Here is a 20860-nt window from a genome sequence, read left to right as displayed (position 1 = left end):
TTGGGATGGGGGTGGGGGGTAATAGGAGCCTATATAAGAAAAAGACCCTAAAATCAGGACATCTAGTCACCCTATGGGGGAGGGAAAGCAGCCCAAGCATTCCTGCAAACTGCTCCATGTGGAGACCGGAGCAGATTTATTTCACTTCAGAACTCTGGCTGCCATCCCTTATGTCAGGAAATCCACCAGGCCAGAGAGGGTATTGCAGAAAGATGAGAGCCTGGAGTCAGACACTGCAGAGATAGTCAGTGATGGGGACAGGCCAGGTATGCTGAGTCAGCATCTCTGTCGGGCAGCAGCTCCTATGAATGTACAGCTGCTCATAGAAAAGAGCAGCAGGGCCCAGGGTGACTTGACCTTCTGTCATAGCAGCCTCCCTGAAGGAAGGAGATGCAAATTGCAGCCCTTCAGGAGGGAGTCAAGGCCAGTGATTATTACACACGTTACTTTACTGCCGCACTAGCCAATCTCCCTCTTCTTCTTCAAATCTGTCCTTACGGCATTCTGGTGTTAACCAATGTCTCTTATTTCCAGAGTGGGGATGATGAAGAGTACAGGAGAATATACACAACAAAAATTAAACCACGTCTGAAGTCGGAAGATGCAGCAGAAGCTGAACACACAGAAAGCAGAACCATTACCGTCACGAAAAAGGTCACAGCTTATACCGTAGATGTCACTGGACACGAGGGAGCAAGAGAGATTGACATCAGCAGCCCAGAATTTAAAGTTAAGATTCCAAGCCATCAAGTCACCCATATAACAACATCAGAAATTGAAAAAGGACCTGGAAAAACCGTGATCAAAATACCACAGGTGGATTTATCTGGGAAAACAGACCTCAGTATGGGTAGACCTAGTGGCATCTCATATTCTGGACCAACAGTCGAATCATCCACCAAAAGGCTGGACTTTGGTACCCCTGACGTGCACATGAAAGAGCCCAAGGTGGGCACTGAGATAAATGTCTCAGGACCTCAAGTCACAGGCGTTCACTTGAGAACCCAAACAGACTTTAAGCCAGCAGAAATTCAAGTTCCAGGTGTGGACGTTGTCAAATCGGTTAATGTTTCTGGCACTAGAGTCACAAGCCCAGAGGGCAGCTTGCCCAGAATCGATGCAAATGGACAGAGGGGAAACCTGGATGCAAATATTCATATTACTGGCCCTAAACTAAATGGAAAAATGGGTGTTTCAGGCATTGAGGTTAAAACTGAAGTTCCAGGAGGCAAACTGCCGCAATTTGATATTTCAGACTCCAAGATAAGAAGTGATAGAGAAGGTCCCAAAGTTGATGTATCATTTTCAAAAATCAAGGCTCCTTCAGTTGATATTTCTGGCCCTAAGATTCAAGGTGATATCAAAGCTCCAAGGGTGGACATTCCTCTTTCGAGCATCGAATGTGATATGCAGGACATTAAAGCTCCAGAAATTAACATTGAAAGCCCAGGAAAAATAAAAATGCCTGTAATGAAGATGCCTAAATTTGGCTTCTCACCTTCAGCTTCTGATACTGATGTTCGAGCACCACAGGCAGGTGTAGACATTTCTGTGCCAAAGATACAGGCTCCTCACCTGGATATCACAACTCCATCTGTTCATATGGAAGATCCAAAGGAAAAACTGAAAAGTACAGTGCCTTCAGGGGAAGGTGCTAACATTGCAAAGCCACATGTGGGTGTGGCTCTCAAAGGACCTCAGTTGAAGGGAGTGGTGGAAGTGTCCTCTCCAACACTAGAAGGTCCCAGAGTTGGTGTCAAGGGTCCCAAGGTTGATCTTGCAGCTCCTGATGTTGATGTTCAAAGTGATGAAGGAAAAATAAAATTGCCCTCAATGAAATTTCCTAAATTTACTGCATCAGGTTTCAAAGGAGAAGGCCCTGGTGTGGGTGTAACGCTTCCTAAGGGGGAGATTACTATTGCAGGCCCCAAGGTAGACATCAGCACACCAGATATAGGCACTGGAGGAGAATGGAAGGTCCCCAAATTTAGGAAGCCTGAATTAATTAGTCAGACACCAAAAATTTCTATGTCGGATGTGGACCTGAGTCTGAAAAACCCTAGCCTGAAGGCAGATGTGGGTATTTCAGGGCCAAGGATCGAAGGGGATCTGAAAGGACCCACTGTGGATATTAAAGGCCCCAAACTAGACACTGAAGCTCCTGGCATTGACCTTGAAAGTCCTGAAGGTCAGTTGAAAGGGCCCAAGTTCTCAATGCCTTCTTGGAAAATGTCACCATCAAAAGTATCCATGCCGGATGTGGATGTGAATCTGAAAGGGCCTAAAGTGAAGGGAGACATGGATGTTTCCATCCCACAAATAGGAGGTGACTTGAAGGGACCTCAGATTGACATAAAAGGCCCCAAGCTAGATATAGATGCTCCTGACATTGACATCAAAGTGCCAGAAGGACACCTGACAGGTCCCAAATTTAAGATGCCTGAAATGCACATCAAGACCCCTAAAATCTCCATGCCAGACATCGACTTGAATCTGAAGGGTCCTAAGCTGAAAGGAGATGTGGATGTTTCAGTGCCAAAGTTGGAAGGGGAGTTGAAAGCTCCTGGCATTGACATTAAAGGTCCGAAAGTGGACATTGATGCGCCAGATGTGGATATTCATGGCCCAGATGGTAAACTGAAAATGCCTAAACTGAAAATGCCAAAATTCAGCGTGCCTGGGCTGAAAGGGGAGGGACCAGACGTGGATGTAACACTTCCAAAGGGGAAGCTGGATATTTCTGGTCCGAAGGTACAAATTGATGCTCCAGCTTTGGACATTGAAGGACCCAAGGGAGAACTAAAAGGTCCCAAATTTAAGATGCCTGAAATGCACATCAAGACACCAAAAATCTCCATGCCAGACATCGACTTGAATCTGAAGGGTCCTAAGCTGAAAGGAGATGTGGATGTTTCAGTGCCAAAGCTGGAAGGGGAGTTGAAAGCTCCTGGCATTGACATTAAAGGTCCAAAAGTGGACATTGATGCGCCAGATGTGGATATTCATGGCCCAGATGGTAAACTGAAAATGCCTAAACTGAAAATGCCAAAATTCAGTGTGCCTGGGCTGAAAGGGGAGGGACCAGACGTGGATGTAACACTTCCAAAGGGGAAGCTGGATATTTCTGGTCCGAAGGTACAAATTGATGCTCCAGGTTTGGACGTTGGAGGACCCAAGGGAGAATTAAAAGGTCCCAAATTTAAGATGCCTGAAATGCACATCAAGACACCAAAAATCTCCATGCCAGATGTGGACATGAATCTAAAAGCCCCCAAGCTGAAGGGAGATGTTGATATTTCAGGGCCAAGGATAGAAGGGGATCTGAAAGGACCCACTGTGGACATTAAAGGCCCCAAACTAGACACTGAAGCTCCTGGCATTGACCTTGAAAGTCCTGAAGGTCAGTTGAAAGGGCCCAAGTTCTCAATGCCTTCTTGGAAAATGTCACCATCAAAAGTATCCATGCCGGATGTGGATGTGAATCTGAAAAGGCCTAAAGTGAAGGGAGACATGGATGTTTCCATCCCACAAATAGGAGGTGACTTGAAGGGACCTCAGATTGACATAAAAGGCCCCAAGCTAGATATAGATGCTCCTGACATTGACATCAAAGTGCCAGAAGGACATCTGACAGGTCCCAAATTTAAGATGCCTGAAATGCACATCAAGACCCCTAAAATCTCCATGCCAGACATTGACTTGAATCTGAAGGGTCCTAAGCTGAAAGGAGATGTGGATGTTTCAGTGCCAAAGCTGGAAGGGGAGTTGAAAGCTCCTGGCATTGACATTAGAGGTCCAAAAGTGGACATTGATGCGCCAGATGTAGATATTCACGGTCCAGATGGTAAACTGAAAATGCCTAAACTGAAAATGCCAAAATTCAGTGTGCCTGGGCTGAAAGGGGAGGGACCAGACGTGGATGTAACACTTCCAAAGGGGGAGCTGGATATTTCCGGTCCGAAGGTACAAATTGATGCTCCAGGTTTGGATGTTGAAGGACCCAAGGGAGAACTAAAAGGTCCCAAATTTAAGATGCCTGAAATGCACATCAAGACCCCTAAAATCTCCATGCCAGACATCGACTTGAATCTGAAGGGTCCTAAGCTGAAAGGAGATGCGGATGTTTCAGTGCCAAAGCTGGAAGGGGAGTTGAAAGCTCCTGGCATTGACATTAGAGGTCCAAAAGTGGACATTGATGCGCCAGATGTAGATATTCATGGCCCAGAAGGTAAATTCAAAATGCCCAAATTCAAAATGCCCAAGTTTGGAATGCCTGGGTTAAAAGGGGAGGGACCAGATGTGGATGTAAGCCTTCTGAAAGGGGAGATTGAGCTCTCAGGTCCAAAAGTAGGCTTTGATGCTCCTGATTTGGATTTTGAAGGGCCAGAAGGAAAACTGAAAGGTCCCAAATTTAAGATGCCTGAAATGCACATCAAGGCACCCAAAATCTCCATGCCAGATGTTGATTTACACTTGAAAGGTCCTAAACTGAAGGGAGATGTAGATGTTGCTGTTCCGAAGATACAAGGTGATTTGAAAGGTCCTGAATTTGATCTTAAAAGCCCCAAAGTTGACATTGATGCACCAGTAGTGGATATTCATGGCCCAGATGGTAAACTCACAATGCCTAAACTGAAAATGCCTAAATTTGGTGTACCTGGGCTGAAAGGGGAGGGACCAGATGTGGATATAGCACTTCCAAAGGGAGAGGTGGATATTTCTGGTCCCAAGATAGATATAGATGCTCCAGGTTTGAACATTGAAGGGCCTGAAGGACATCTGAAAGGTTCCAAATTTAAGGTGCCTGAAATGCACATCAAGACCCCTAAAATCTCCATGCCAGACATTGACTTGAATCTGAAGGGCCCTAAGCTGAAGGGAGATGTGGATGTTTCTGTTCCAAAGCTGGAAGGGGAATTGAAAGCTCCTGGAATTGACATTAAAGGCCCCAAAATGGATATTGATGCACCAGATGTGGATATTCACGGCCCAGACAGTAAACTGAAAATGCCTAAACTGAAAATGCCTAAATTTGGTGTACCTGGGCTGAAAGGAGAGGGACCAGAAATGGATATAACATTTCCAAAAGGGGATGTGGATATTTCCGGTCCCAAAGTGAACATTGATACCCCAAGTTTAGACACTGAAGGGCCAGAAGGTAAAGTGAAAGGTCCAAAGTTTAAACTGCCTGAGCTAAATATTCAGACACCCAAAGTCTCCATGCCAGATGTGGACCTAGGTTTGAAGGCATCTAAACTCAAAGGAGATGTGGATATCTCTGTTCCAAAGATAGAAGGTGATTTGAAAGGACCCAGCATGGACGTTAAGGGGCCTCAAATTGATATTGAAGGTCCCCAAATGGATATTGACGTGCCTGATATGGACTTGGAATGTCCAGAAGGCAAACTGAAAGGTCCCAAATTTAGGATGCCTAAAATGAATATCAAGGCCCCTAAAATCTCCATGCCAGATGTTGATCTGAATCTAAAGGCACCTAAACTGAAAGGAGAGATGGATGTTTCTGTTCCAAAGATGGGAGGTGATTTTAAAGGACCCAGCATTGACATTAAGGGCCCCAAAGTTGACACTGATGTTCCTGATGTTGACCTTGAATGTCCAGAAGCCAAACTGAAAATGCCAAAAATGAAGTTTCCAAAGTTTGGCATGCCTGGCTTCAAAGGAGAGGGTCCTGACATGGATGTGAAACTCCCTAAGGGACAGGTGGATATTTGCGGTCCCAAAGTGGATATTGATGCTCCAGGTTTGGACATTGAAGGACCAGATGGAAAAATAAAAGGTCCCAAATTTAAGATGCCTGAAATGCACATCAAGACCCCTAAAATCTCCATGCCAGACATTGACCTAAATTTGAAAGGTCCCAAACTAAAAGGAGACGTGGATGTTTCTATTCCAAAGCTAGAAGGTGATTTGAAAGGTCCTGATGTTGACATCAGTGCCCCCTCAATAGATATTAATGCACCAGATATTGAGCTGCAGGGTTCAGGTGGAAAACTGAAAATGCCCAAAATGAAGATGCCTCAATTTAATGTGTCAGGCACTAAACTTGAAGGACCTGATATAGATGTAAAAGTGCCAAAGGGAGAGGTTGATATTTCAGCTCCCAAGGTAGATATAGAGGCTCCAGAGCTGGACCTTGAAGGCCCAGAAGGCAAATGGAAAGGACCTAAATTTAAAATGCCTAAATTGAATATTAAAGCACCTAAAATCTCCATGCCGGATGTAGACTTGAATCTCAAGGCACTGAAAATGAAGGGGGAGATGGATGTTACTGTTCCAAAGATAGAAGCTGATTTGACAGGACCTGAAATTGATATTAAAGGGCCAAAATTAGACACTGAGGCACCTGATATGGATCTTGAGTGTCCTGAAGGAAAACTGAAAGGGGCAAAATTCTCAATGCCTTCTTGGAAAATGTCACCATCAAAAATATCCATGCCAGATGTGGACTTAAATTTGAAAGGGCCCAAACTGAAGGGAGACTTGGATGTTTCTGTCCCAAAGATAGAAGGTGACTTGAAAGGACCTGAGATTGACATGAAAGGCCCCAAATTGGATGTTGATGCACCGGACATCGGCATTGATGGGCCAGAAGGAAAAATGAAAGGTCCCAAATTTAAAATGCCTGAAATGCACATCAAGGCCCCAAAAATCTCTGTTCCTGATGTAGACCTGAATTTAAAAGCCCCTAAAATAAAAGGGGAAGTTGATATCTCAGCTCCTAAATTTGAAGGAAATTTGAAAGGTCCTGATTTTGATATCAAAGGTCCCAAGGTTGATATTGATGCACCAGATGTGGATATTCATGGCCCAGATGGTAAATTCAGAATGCCCAAATTCAGAATGCCCAAATTCAGCATGCCTGGGTTCAAAGGAGAGGGACCAGAGGTGGATGTGAAGCTTCCAAAAGGGGAGATGGATATTTCCGGTCCCAAGATAGACATTGATGCTCCGCAGTTGGACGTTGAAGGTCCTGAAGGAAGGCTGAAAGGTCCTAAATTTAAGATGCCTGAAATGCACATCAAGGCGCCTAAAATCTCCATGCCAGAAATTGATTTGAATGTGAAAGGTCCTAAATTGAAGGGGGATGTGGATGTTTCTGTTCCAAACCTGGAAGGTGACTTGAGGGGGCCTGAATTTAATCTCCAAGGCCCCAAAGTTGACATAGATGCACCAGATATGGATATACACGGCCCAGAAGGTAAACTCAAAATGCCTAAATTCAAAATGCCCAAATTTGGCATGCCTGGGTTCAAAGGGGAAGGCCCGGATGTGGATGTAAAACTTCCGAAGGGGAACGTGGATATTTCTGGGCCCACGGTAGACATAGATGCCCCAGATTTGAACATTGAAGGTCCAGAGGGAAAGCTGAAAGGTCCCAAATTTAAGATGCCTGACATGCATGTCAAGGCACCTAAAATCTCCATGCCAGATTTTGATTTGAACCTGAAAGGACCTAAAGTGAAGGGGGATGTGGATGTTTCTGTACCAAAGCTAGAAGGGGATTTGAAAGGGCCTGAGTTTGATATCAAAGGTCCCAAAGTGGACATTGATGCTCCAGATCTTGATATTGAAGGTCCTGAAGGAAAATGGAAAGGCCCCAAATTTAAGATGCCTGAAATGCACATCAAGGCACCTAAAATCTCCATGCCTGACATCGACTTTAATTTGAAAGGCCCTAAAGTGAAGGGGGATGTGGATGTTTCTGTACCAAAGATAGAAGGGGATTTGAAAGGGCCTGAGGTTGATATCAGAGGCCCTAAACTGGATGTTGATGTTCCTGAGGTTGACCTGCAGGGACCAGAGGGAAGATGGAAAGGTCCTAAATTTAAGATGCCTGAGATGCACATCAAGGCACCTAAAATCTCCATGCCAGACATTGACTTGAATTTGAAAGGCCCTAAAGTGAAGGGAGATGTGGATGTTTCTGTTCCAAAGATTGAGGGTGATTTGAAAGGTCCTGAAGTTGATCTTAAAGGCCCCAAAGTTGACATTGATGCACCAGATATGGATCTTCATGGCCCAGAAGGTAAATTTAAAATGCCTAAGTTCAAAATGCCCAAGTTTGGAATGCCTGGGTTCAAAGGAGAGGGACCAGACGTGGATGTAAGCCTTCCGAAAGGGGAGATTGATCTCTCAGGTCCAAAAGTAGACATTGATGCTCCTGATTTGGATATTGAAGGGCCAGAAGGACACCTGAAAGGTCCCAGATTTAAGATGCCTGAAATGCACATCAAGGCACCTAAAATCTCCATGCCAGATGTAGATTTGAATTTGAAAGGCCCTAAAGTGAAGGGGGATGTGGATGTGTCTGTTCCAAATATTGAGGGTGATTTGAAAGGTCCTGAGTTTGATATCAGAGCCCCCAAAGTTGACATTGATGCACCAGACATGGATCTTCATGGCCCAGAAGGTAAATTTAAAATGCCTAAATTCAAAATGCCCAAATTCAGCATGCCTGGGTTCAAAGGAGAGGGACCAGAGGTGGACGTGAAGCTTCCGAAAGGGGAGATGGATATTTCTGGTCCCAAGATAGACACTGATGCTCTGGAGTTGGATATTGAAGGTCCTGAAGGAAGGCTGAAAGGACCCAAATTTAAAATGCCTGAAATGCACATCAAAGCACCAAAAATCTCCATGCCAGACATTGACTTAAACATAAAAGGTCCCAAAATGAAAGGAGATGTAGATGTTTCTCTTCCAAAGCTAGAAGGTGACTTGAAGGGTCCTGAATTTCATCTCCAAGGCCCCAAAGTTGACATTGATGCACCAGATATGGATGTTCATGGCCCAGAGGGTAAATTCAAAATGCCTAAATTCAAAATGCCCAAGTTTGGAATGCCTGGGTTCAAAGGGGAGGGACCAGACTTGGATGTAAACCTTCCAAAAGAGGAGATTGATCTCTCAGGTCCAAAAGTAGACATTGATGCTCCTGATTTGGAAATTGAAGGTCCAGATGGGAAATGGAAAGGTCCTAAATTTAAGATGCCTGAAATGCACATAAAGGCACCCAAAATCTCCATGCCAGATGTTGATTTACACTTGAAAAGCCCTAATGTGAAGGGAGATGTGGATGTGTCAGTTCCAAAAATTGAGGGTGATTTGAAAGGGCCTGAGTTTGATATTAAAGGCCCCAAAGTTGACATTGATGCACCAGACATGGATATTCATGGCCCAGAAGGTAAACTCAAAATGCCTAAATTCAAAATGCCTAAATTTGGCATGCCTGGGTTCAAAGGGGAGGGCCCTGATGTGGATATAAAACTTCCTAAGGGAGAGGTGGATATTTCTGGGCCAAAGGTAGACATAGATACCCCAGATTTGAACATTGAAGGTCCAGAGGGAAAGCTGAAAGGTCCCAAATTTAAGATGCCTGAAATGCATGTCAATGTTCCTAAAATCTCCATGCCAGACATTGATTTGAATTTGAAAGGTCCTAAATTGAAGGGGGATGTGGATGTTTCTGTACCAAAACTAGAAGGGGATTTGAAAGGGCCCGAGTTTGATATCAAGGGTCCCAAAATGGACATTGATGCTCCAGATCTTGATATTGAAGGTCCTGAAGGAAAATGGAAAGGCCCCAAATTCAAGATGCCTGACATGCATTTTAAAGTACCTAAAATCTCCATGCCAGACGTTGACTTTAATTTGAAAGGTCCTAAAGTCAAGGGGGATGTGGATGTTTCTGTTCCAAAACTAGAAGGGGATTTGAAAGGCCCTGAGGTTGATATCAGAGGCCCTAAATTGGATGTTGATGTTCCTGAGGTTGACATAGAGGGACCAGAGGGAAAGCTGAAAGGCCCTAAATTTAAAATGCCTGAAATGCACATCAAGGCACCTAAAATCTCCATGCCAGATTTTGATTTGAACCTGAAAGGACCTAAAGTGAAGGGGGATGTGGATGTTTCTGTACCAAAGCTAGAAGGGGATTTGAAAGGGCCTGAGTTTGATATCAAAGGTCCCAAAGTGGACATTGATGCTCCAGATCTTGATATTGAAGGTCCTGAAGGAAAATGGAAAGGCCCCAAATTTAAGATGCCTGAAATGCACATCAAGGCACCTAAAATCTCCATGCCAGACATCGACTTTAATTTGAAAGGCCCTAAAGTGAAGGGGGATGTGGATGTTTCTGTTCCAAAACTACAAGGGGACTTGAAAGGCCCTGAGGTTGATATTAAAGGGCCTAAATTGGATATAGATGCCCCGGATGTGGAGATTGAAGGCCCTGATGGGAAATGGAAAAGTCCTAAATTTAAGATGCCTGAGATGCACATCAAGGCACCTAAAATCTCCATGCCAGATGTTGATTTACACTTGAAAGGTCCTAAACTGAAGGGAGATGTGGATGTGTCTGTTCCAAAGATTGAGGGTGATTTGAAGGGGCCTGAGTTTGACATCAAAGGCCCTAAAATTGACCTTGATGCACCAGATGTGAACCTTCACGGCCCAGAGGGTAAACTCAAAATGCCTAAATTCAAAATGCCCAAATTTGGAATGCCTGGGTTCAAAGGGGAGGGACCAGATGTGGATGTAAGCATTCCGAAAGGGGAGATTGATCTCTCAGGTCCAAAAGTAGACATTGATGCTCCTGATTTGGATTTTGAAGGGCCAGAAGGAAAACTGGAAGGTCCCAAATTTAAGATGCCTGAAATGCACATCAAGGCACCTAAAATCTCCATGCCAGATGTTGATTTACACTTGAAAGGTCCTAAACTGAAGGGAGATGTGGATGTGTCTGTTCCAAAAATTGAGGGTGACTTGAAGGGGCCTGAGTTTGACATCAAGGGCCCTAAAATTGATCTTGATGCCCCTGATGTGGATCTTCATGGGCCAGAGGGTAAACTCAAAATGCCTAAATTCAAAATGCCCAAATTTGGAATGCCTGGATTCAAAGGGGAGGGACCAGACGTGGATGTAAGCCTTCCCAAAGGGGAGATTGATCTCTCAGGTCCAAAGGTAGACATTGATCCTCCTGATTTGGAAATTGAGGGGCCAGAAGGAAAACTGAAAGGTCCTAAATTTAAGAAGCCTGAAATGCATTTTAACGTTCCTAAAATTTCCATGCCAGATATTGATTTAAATTTGAAAGGCCCTAAACTGAAGGGAGATGTGGATGTTTCTCTTCCTAAAGTAGGTGGTGATTTGAAAGGTCCCAAAGTTGAAGTCAAAGGACCAGATATTGATCTTGAGGCTCCAAAACTTGATATAGAAGGAAAGACAAAAAAATCAAGATTTAAACTTCCTAAATTTAGTTTTTCTGGCCCTAAAGTTCAAAGCCCTGATGTGGATGTGAAACTTAAGAAATCTGATATTGATATTTCTGGACCAAAGGTGGATGTGAGTGCTCCAGATGTGGACATTCAGGGGAAAGCAAAAGGATCTAAATTTAAAATGCCTTTCCTAAGTATTTCATCACCTAAAGTGTCAATGCCAGATGTGGAGTTAAATCTGAAAGGGCCAAAACTGAAAGGAGACCTAGATGTTTCTGGCCCAAAGCTAGAAGGGGATTTAAAAGGGCCTGAAGTTGACCTCAAAAGTCCCCAAATAGACATCAGTGCACCAGACGTTGATATTCATGGCCCAGAGGGTAAACTCAAAATGCCAAAATTGAAAATGCCTAAATTTGGAACACCTGGGTTGAAAGGAGAGGGGCCAGATATGGATGTAAAACTTCCAAAAGGGGAGGTGGATGTTTCAGGTCCCAAGATAGACATTGATACTCCAGATTTGGAAATTGAAACTCCTGATGGAAAAGTGAAAGGCCCCAAATTTAAGATGCCTGAAATGCATTTCAATGTTCCTAAAATCTCAATGCCAGACATTGATTTGAATTTGAAAGGCCCTAAATTGAAGGGAGATGTGGATGTTTCTGTACCAAAACTAGAAGGGGATTTGAAAGGCCCTGAAGTCGATATCAAAGGCCCTAAAGTGGATATAGATGTCCCTGATGTGGAGATTGAAGGCCCAGAAGGCAAGTGGAAAGGTCCCAAATTTAAGATGCCTGATATGCATTTTAAAGCACCTAAAATCTCCATGCCAGATTTTGATTTGAACCTGAAAGGGCCTAAAGTGAAGGGGGATATGGATGTTTCTGTTCCAAAATTAGAAGGTGACTTGAAAGGTCCTGAAGTTGATATCAAAGGCCCTAAACTGGACATAGATGTCCCTGATGTGGAGATTGAAGGACCAGAAGGAAAATGGAAAGGTCCCAAATTTAAAATGCCTGACATGCATTTTAAAGCACCTAAAATCTCCATGCCAGACTTTGATTTGAACCTGAGAGGCCCTAAAGTGAAGGGGGATGTGGATGTTTCCATACCAGATTTTGAAGGTGATATGAAAGGCCCAGAAGTTGATATCAAAGGTCCCAAATTGGACATAAATGCTCCAGATCTTGACATTGAGGGTCCAGAGGGAAAACTGAAAGGCCCCAAATTTAAGATGCCTGAAATGCATTTTGATGTTCCTAAAATCTCCATGCCAGACATTGATTTGAATTTGAAAGGTCCTAAACTGAAGGGGGATGTGGATGTTTCTGTACCAAAATTAGAAGGGGATTTGAAAGGCCCAGAAGTTGATATCAAAGGTCCCAAAGTGGACATAGACGCCCCTGATGTGGAGATTGAAGGTCCAGATGGGAAATGGAAAGGCCCCAAATTCAAGATGCCTGACATGCATTTTAAAGCACCTAAAATCTCCATGCCAGACTTTGATTTGAATTTGAAGGGTCCTAAAATCAAGGGGGATGTGGATGTTTCTGGCCCTACACTGGAAGGGGATTTGAAAGGTCCTGATTTTGATATCAAAGCCCCCAAAGTTGACATTGATGCACCAGATGTGGATATTCATGGCCCAGAGGGTAAACTCAAAATGCCCAAATTCAAAATGCCCAAGTTTGGCATGCCTGGATTCAAAGGGGAGGGACCAGACGTGGATGTAAGCCTTCCAAAAGAGGAGATTGATCTCTCAGGTCCAAAAGTAGACATTGATGCTCCTGATTTGGATTTTGAAGGGCCAGAAGGAAAACTGAAAGGTCCCAAATTTAAGATGCCTGACATGCATTTCAATGTTCCTAAAATCTCCATGCCAGACATTGATTTGAGTTTGAAAGGTCCTAAACTGAAGGGGGATGTGGATGTTTCTGTACCAAAATTAGAAGGGGATTTGAAAGGCCCAGAAGTTGATATCAAAGGTCCCAAAGTGGACATAGACGCTCCTGATGTGGAGATTGAAGGTCCAGATGGGAAATGGAAAGGCCCCAAATTCAAGATGCCTGACATGCATTTTAAAGCACCTAAGATCTCCATGCCAGAATTTGATTTGAATTTGAAGGGTCCTAAAATCAAGGGGGATGTGGATGTTTCTGGCCCTACACTGGAAGGGGATTTGAAAGGTCCTGATTTTGATATCAAAGCCCCCAAAGTTGACATTGATGCACCAGATGTGGATATTCATGGCCCAGAGGGTAAACTCAAAATGCCCAAATTCAAAATGCCCAAGTTTGGCATGCCTGGATTCAAAGGGGAAGGACCAGACGTGGATGTAAGCCTTCCAAAAGGGGAGATTGATCTCTCAGGTCCAAAAGTAGACATTGATGCTCCTGATTTGGATTTTGAAGGGCCAGAAGGAAAACTGAAAGGTCCCAAATTTAAGATGCCTGACATGCATTTCAATGTTCCTAAAATCTCCATGCCAGACATTGATTTGAGTTTGAAAGGTCCGAAACTGAAGGGGGATGTGGATGTTTCTGTACCAAAATTAGAAGGGGATTTGAAAGGCCCAGAAGTTGATATCAAAGGTCCCAAAGTGGACATAGATGCCCCTGATGTGGAGATTGAAGGTCCAGATGGGAAATGGAAAGGCCCCAAATTCAAGATGCCTGACATGCATTTTAAAGCACCTAAAATCTCCATGCCAGAATTTGATTTGAATTTGAAGGGTCCTAAAATCAAGGGGGATGTGGAAATTTCTGACCCTAAACTGGAAGGGGATTTGAAAGGTCCTGATTTAGATATCAAAGCCCCCAAAGTTGACATTGAGGCACCAGATGTGGCTATTCATGGCCCAGAGGGTAAACTCAAAATGCCCAAATTCAAAATGCCCAAGTTTGGCATGCCTGGATTCAAAGGGGAGGGACCAGACGTGGATGTAAGCCTTCCAAAAGGGGAGATTGATCTCTCAGGTCCAAAAGTAGACATTGATGCTCCTGATTTGGATTTTGAAGGGCCAGAAGGAAAACTGAAAGGTCCCAAATTTAAGATGCCTGACATGCATTTCAATGTTCCTAAAATCTCCATGCCAGACATTGATTTGAATTTGAAAGGTCCTAAACTGAAGGGGGATGCGGAAGTTTCTGTACCAAAATTAGAAGGGGATTTGAAAGGCCCAGAAGTTGATATCAAAGGTCCCAAAGTGGACATAGATGCCCCTGATGTGGAGATTGAAGGTCCAGATGGGAAATGGAAAGGCCCCAAATTCAAGATGCCCGACATGCATTTTAAAGCACCTCAAATCTCCATGCCAGACTTTGATTTGAATTTGAAGGGTCCTAAAATTAAAGGAGACATGGATGTTTCTGTCCCTAAGATAGAAGGTGATTTAAAAGGTCCAGAGATAGACATTAAATCCCCCAAAATGTCTGTTGAGGTTCCTGATCTTGACTTCGAAGGTCCAGAAGGAAAACTGAAAGGTCCTAAATTTAAGATGCCAGAAATGCATATTAAAGCACCCAAAATCTCCATGCCAGATTTTGACTTGAATTTAAAGGGGCCTAAACTGAAGGGAGACATGGATGTTTCTGTTCCAAAGATAGAAGGTGATTTGAAAGGTCCAGAAATTGACATTAAAGGCCCCAAATTGGACATAGATGCACCTGATATCAACATTGAAGGGCCAGAAGGAAAACTGGAAACTCCCAAATTTAAGATGCCTGAAATGCACATCAAGGCCCCTAAAATCTCCATGCCAGATGTAGACCTGAATCTAAAGGCACCTAAACTGAAAGGAGACATAGATCTTTCTGGTCCAAAAATAGAGGGTGATTTGAAAGCTCCTGAATTTGATATCAAAGGTCCCAAAGTGGACATTGATGCACCAGACATCGATATTCATGGCCCTGAAGGAAAACTGAAATTACCCAAAATGAAGCTGCCTAAATTCAGTACGCCTGGGTTCAAAGGGGAAGGCCCGGATGTGGATGTAAGTCTTCCAAAGGGAGACGTTGATATTTCAGGTCCTAAGATAGATATTGGCACTCCTGATTTGAACATTGAAGGTCCAGAAGGAAAACTGAAAGGGCCAAAATTTAAGATGCCTGAGATGCACTTTAAGACACCCAAAATCTCAATGCCAGACATTGATTTAAATTTGAAAGGTCATAAAATGAAGGGGGACTTCGATGTTTGTGTTCCCAAGATTGAGGGTAATCTTAAAGGTCCTGAAGTTGATATCAAAGGCCCAGAATTTGGGATTAGAAGTCCTGAGCTTGATGTTGAGTGTCCAGATGTGACCACTGAGGGCCTTGAGGGAAATGTTAAACTTCCCAAATTTAAGAAACCAAAATTTGGGTTTGGAATTAAAAGTCCTAAGGCAGAAATCAAGTCTCCTGAAGTGGATATTGGTGTCCCGGAAGGTGAACTGAATGTGGAGTCTCCTGATATTGGCATTTCTGGCAAAGGAAAAAAAAGCAAATTTAAAATGCCTAAACTTCATATGAGTGGCCCTAAAATTAAAGGAAAGAAGGGTGGATTTGATATGAATCTACCCAGTGGTGAGATAGATGCAAATTTGAAATCTCCTGATTTAGATCTCAATGTAACTGGTCCAGAGGCAACAATAAAAGGAGATATTAATGTCAAATCCCCGAAAGGAAAGAAACCAATGTTTGGGAAAATCTCTTTTCCAGATGTTGAGTTTGATATTAAATCACCTAAGTTCAAAGCTGATGCTTCTGTGACAGTTCCTAAAATGGAAGGAGAATTTAAAGCCCCCGATTTGGAGGTTTCCACACCAGGTATCAAAGGTGATATAAAGTCACCAGGTCTTGATATTACAACCCCCAGTATCAGCGCAAATCTTCCTGATGTTAACATTGGAGGTCCTGATATCAATCTTAAGAAACCTAAGGTCAAACTTCCAAGTGGAAATATTGATATAGCTGGTCCAAAAATGGAAGGTGATCTGAGAATCCCAGGTATTGACACAAACATTAATGCCCCTGACATCAAACTTAAAGGACCTACAGTGAATCTGCCTTCGGTGGACATTTCTGCTCCTTCATTCTCTGCATCTGATCTTGATATTAACTTGAAAGGACCAAAAGTAAAAGGTGATGTCAGTCTTCCTACAGCATACCTGGAAGGTCCAGAAGGAAAACTAAAATTTCCCAAGTTCTCACTGCCCAAGATAGGGAAACCAAGTCTGAATTTAGAAGGAGCTGATGTGCAGCTGCCCTCAGCAAGTGTGGATGTATCAGCTCCAAGTATTGAAGGAGGTGTGAGTGTTCCTGCAACTGAAGGAGTAGATGCAAAACTGAAGGGACCTAAGGTGACTATGCCATCAGTAAACCTTTCAATGCCCCAAGTCTCTGGACCTGATTTTGATGTAAACTTGAAAGGACCAAAACTAAAAGGAGACCTGGATGTTTCTAGTGACCTTAAAGGTCCAAAGGTGGACATACATGCACCAGATGTTGATATAAAAGGCTTTGGAGGAAAGCTTAAAATGCCCAAATTTAAATCTCCAACTTTGGAGGGACCTCAAGCAGATCTGAACATGAAAGGGGACATTGGATTTTCTGCCCCACAAATTGAGGGGGGCATGAAAGCACCAGGTATGGATGTCCATCTCAGTGCCACAGACCTTGATATCAAAGGGCCTACAGTGAAAATGCCATCGGTAGGTATTTCTGCCCCAGATTTTGATGTAAATTTGAAAGGACCAAAGTTAAAAGGAGATCTTGATCTTTCTGGTGGCATTAAATCCCCAAAAGTGGCTATAGATGCACCAGATGTTAACTTGGAAGGTCCAGGAGGTGCGATTAAACTTCCTTCACTGAAGCTTCCCCAATTTGGCATTTCTAGTCCTCATGTTGAGGGGTCTAACATGGGTGTGAGTATTGAAGGACCACAAATTAAAGGAGACCTTGCTGGCTCAGGGATTGATGGAGATTTGAAAGGGCCTGCATTTAAAATGCAACCACTTCAAGTTTCAGCTCCAAAAATCTCTGCACCCGACATTGACTTAAACTTAAAAGGACCAAATCTAAAGGGTGATGTTAATAGTGCTGGTGATGTTAAAGGCCCAAAAGTTGGAGTGGAAGCACCAGATATCAGCATCAAAAGTTCAAGTGGAAATATTCAAATACCATCAGTAAAACTGCCCAAATGTGACATTTCAGGTTCCCAAGGCATGAAGGTTTCTGGGATGGGTATTGCAACTAATGCTCCTGATATCAGTTTAACAGGTCCTGCCTTCAGTATATCAACACCAAAAGTTTCTGGGTCAGATTTTGATGTAAATTTGAAAGAACCTAAAATCAAAGGAGGTTTCGGCATTTCTGGAGACATGAAAGCTCCTGATGTAAATGTTGGGGCACCACACTTGGGCATTCAGCATTCAGGTGGTGAATTCAAAGGGCCACAGCTTTCATCTTCTGGTTTTGATGTAGAAATGAATGTGCCAGATGTTGCAGGGGGTCTTCATGTTTCTGGACCAAAGGTAGAAGGTGGTCTGAAAGGTCCCAAGGTAGGAATCAAAGGTCCTGGCATAGATATGAATTTTCCACAAAGTAACTTAGAAAGTGCATCAGGAAAAGTGACATTCCCCAGGATGAAATTGCCTAAATTTGTGTCTTCAGGGCATGAGGTAACTGGAAGAGAAGTAGGGGTTGATGTTAACTTCCCTCCGCCAGATGCCAGTCTCCAGGCTGGTGCGGTGGAGGCTGAGTTTGAAGAGCCAGATGTCAAACTTAAGAAATCTAAAATTAAGATGCCAAAGTTTAATTTTTCAAAACCTAAAGGCAAAGGCACCATTGTTGGCTCACCGGAAGCCTCAGTGTCCATTTCAGGATCTAAAGGAGATTTAAAAAGTTCCAAGGCAAGTCTAGGTTCTATGGAGGGTGAACTGGGGGGAGGGGAAGCTGCTGCCACTTCACCTAAAGGGAAGTTTTCGTTATTTAAAAGCAAAAAGCCACATCATCGATCATCTTCCTTTAGCGATGAACATTCCTCCCAGTCAACCCCCACTGGCACCTTGGAGTTTGAGTGCAGCTCAGGAGCAGAGAAAGAAAAGCAGGCCAAGATGAAATTTGGAACGTTTGGAGGGATAGGGTCAAAAACTAAAGGTTCTTATGAGGTAACTGGAAGTGACGATGAAGCAGGAAAGATGCCAGGGAGTGGGGTCTCGTTAACATCCCAGAAACCCCGCCTGTCTTCCTCTTCGAGTAATGACAGCGGGACAAAGGGGGGGTTCCGAGTGCCAGCGGTAGAACTGACCGTTGCCAAAAAGAAAGAGTAAAGCGTCCGTGTATATATGTCTGTGTATGTGTATATATATATCTATCTTCTGTGTTTGTATATAAATTTCATAGCTTGAAATATTTTCAACCTCAGCAATAAAATGAATGGTGCCTAGTGAAATGTTAGATGTCATGTTGCCTACTCAAAAGAGAGGAGAGTTTAAAAGCAAGTGACCCTGGAGCTGTACCACAGTTCATCTGATGTATTTGAAAGTTTCTTTGTGTTCATGATATTTGGTTTGCGCATTAAATGCTGAGAGCTTAAGTTTACTAGCAAGCTATTTTGATATCCTTTTCATTTTACTGGATATTTTCAGTGTCGGTTTATGGAAATAATGTTTCCATTTTAATTACCTTTTGGCTTTTATTTGCAGGGCTTACATTTCTATAATGAGAATGGATATATTGAAAACACTGTAAAATATATAGATGCAACTGAAATATGTCACTTTCCCTTGTAATGTGGGGTTTAAAATGACACGGAGTGTTTATCACAGAAAGCTGTGGTTTCTATTAGCTTTGGTAGTTGTGGTGGTAAGAAAAGTACCCCACTTTAATTTAAGACTAGAGAATCCGGGCTGCTTTTGATAAATGTCATGAAGAAAAACAGAATTTACCAATAAACGACTAACCTGTTTTGGGTTGGATTCGACTGACACCATCTTAGTTGTCTCCATATATTTGTTTCATTATTTGTATTATAAGAGAGGACTTTTCTTAGTTATGGTGCAAAAATCTGTGACTGCCACTTTTCTGATATTTGTTATAATTTCTGTTAACAAATGTATCTTGATTTAAAAAAAATCTTTCAGCACTTTAATGGCAAATGAATTGAGAATGTAAGAAGATTGATCTTGTAAAATGCAAATAAACTGTTTATTAACCTTGCTCCTCTGTTGCTTCGCTGTTGTAGGGGGTGGAGGTTAAAATGCTCCAGCTGTGCCTCTCCCCATCCCCCAGGACAGGTGCAAAAGCTTCCCAATGCCCAGCTCTCTGTTCCTGTCCCCTGGATGCAGCTGGAACTGACCCTAACTGGACTCTTTCCCCTCCTCTGCCTCACCTCCTTTGGACACAGGTGCTCTAGCTGATGCATCTGGCTCCCCTGCTTTTGCCCCCTTTTGCTCCTATAGCCCCATTACCCCTCTGCCAGACATAGCCACTATAGCTGTCCCATCCTGCAGACACAAGTGGAACAGGGCCTGATGCCATGCTCCCTTCCCTTCTGATCCTCAGCCTCCTGGACACAACTGGAATAACTCCTCCTACACAGGGAGGAGAGGATAACACCCAGTGACTGCTCCCAACCAAGGATGGGCAAATCCTCCAGCAAATCCACATCAGACACTGGAAGGGTCAGGTGGCAGGAGACCCAAAGCAAATTCTCTAGATAGGGAGTACAAAGGGAGGGTGAAAATCCCAGTGAATCCCTCCCCTATCTGCTGAGGGGAGAGCATGGGCTAAAGCCCCTAATGAAGGCACAGGGAAGGAACTACACATGGGTGTATTTTAGGTGGTGGGGTGCACACTACTAATTTATGAGATTCATCTCCCCTAATTACATCTTGGAGAGACCCTCCCCCCCTCAATTCTTGATAGGACAGAATATCGGCCTCCCAATTTAAACCTGAAGAGACCAACCAGCACCCCCTGTTCCAATCTCAATGCACCTCAATCATGTCCTACAATCCCCCAGACATCCCAAGCCTGGGCTCATCAACCACACAGATTTACCGATGCCCCTGAATCCTGACCCAGTGTTACTTGCTTACCCAGCCCTGGACTCAGCTGCTTGCCACATAGAGCAACCTCTGCTGATGCCCCTCAATACTGATCTGCATTTCCCCTGGCTATCCCAGCCCTGGGCTTCCCCAAGACACAACTTAGCTTATGGCCCTCAATAGCGACTCGCACCTCCTTCACTAGCCCAGCCCTGGGCTCCCCCCCCACAACTCTGCCAATGCACCTCTATCTCAACCCACAGCCCCTCCCCCGCTCCCCTAGCCCTGGGCTCCTCACCACCCCCAAACGCCTCTGCCGATGCTCCTCAATCCTGACCCTCAGCCTCTCTGCAAGCCCAGCTCTAGGCTCTCCATGGATATATGTAAATCTGGATAGGACTTTAGAGAAAAGAAGCCCTCTTCACCATCTATTGGTGAACTAGAGGAAGAGAGAGTGAGCAGAGACCTCATTTGCATGGGTGATTCCTACCTCGCCAGTGTGATAATTTTTGGCCATTCTGGATTAAAATGAATGCAAATCTTGCCTGTAGGGGTGATGAAATGTTATTTGCCTAATTGCATGACTAAAGGGAAGAAGAATTGTAGT

At 43.7% G+C, this 20860-nt stretch overlaps 1 protein-coding gene across 2 annotated transcripts in view; it reads left to right on the top strand.

Moving 5' to 3' along the window:
- LOC115655586 (neuroblast differentiation-associated protein AHNAK-like) overlaps positions 1-19423 on the top strand; it is a 38029-nt gene extending 18606 nt beyond the window's left edge. Inside the window, exons 5-6 of one of the 2 annotated variants that reach the window (XM_030571194.1) lie at positions 535-3634; positions 4019-19423. In XM_030571194.1, coding sequence (XP_030427054.1) covers positions 535-3634; positions 4019-18534 — 17616 coding nt within the window. In that variant the 3' untranslated portion in view covers positions 18535-19423. Of the gene's footprint in view, positions 1-534 lie in introns of both variants that reach the window. The other variant, XM_030571193.1, reaches the window with a different exon arrangement.
- Positions 19424-20860: the final 1437 nt, after the last annotated feature.

This window comes from Gopherus evgoodei, chromosome 7 (assembly GCF_007399415.2).
Source record: "Gopherus evgoodei ecotype Sinaloan lineage chromosome 7, rGopEvg1_v1.p, whole genome shotgun sequence".
Classification (NCBI taxonomy): domain Eukaryota; kingdom Metazoa; phylum Chordata; order Testudines; family Testudinidae; genus Gopherus; species Gopherus evgoodei.
Note: the sequence above shows the minus strand (reverse complement) of the source record. Positions and strands in the feature narration are given on the sequence as shown.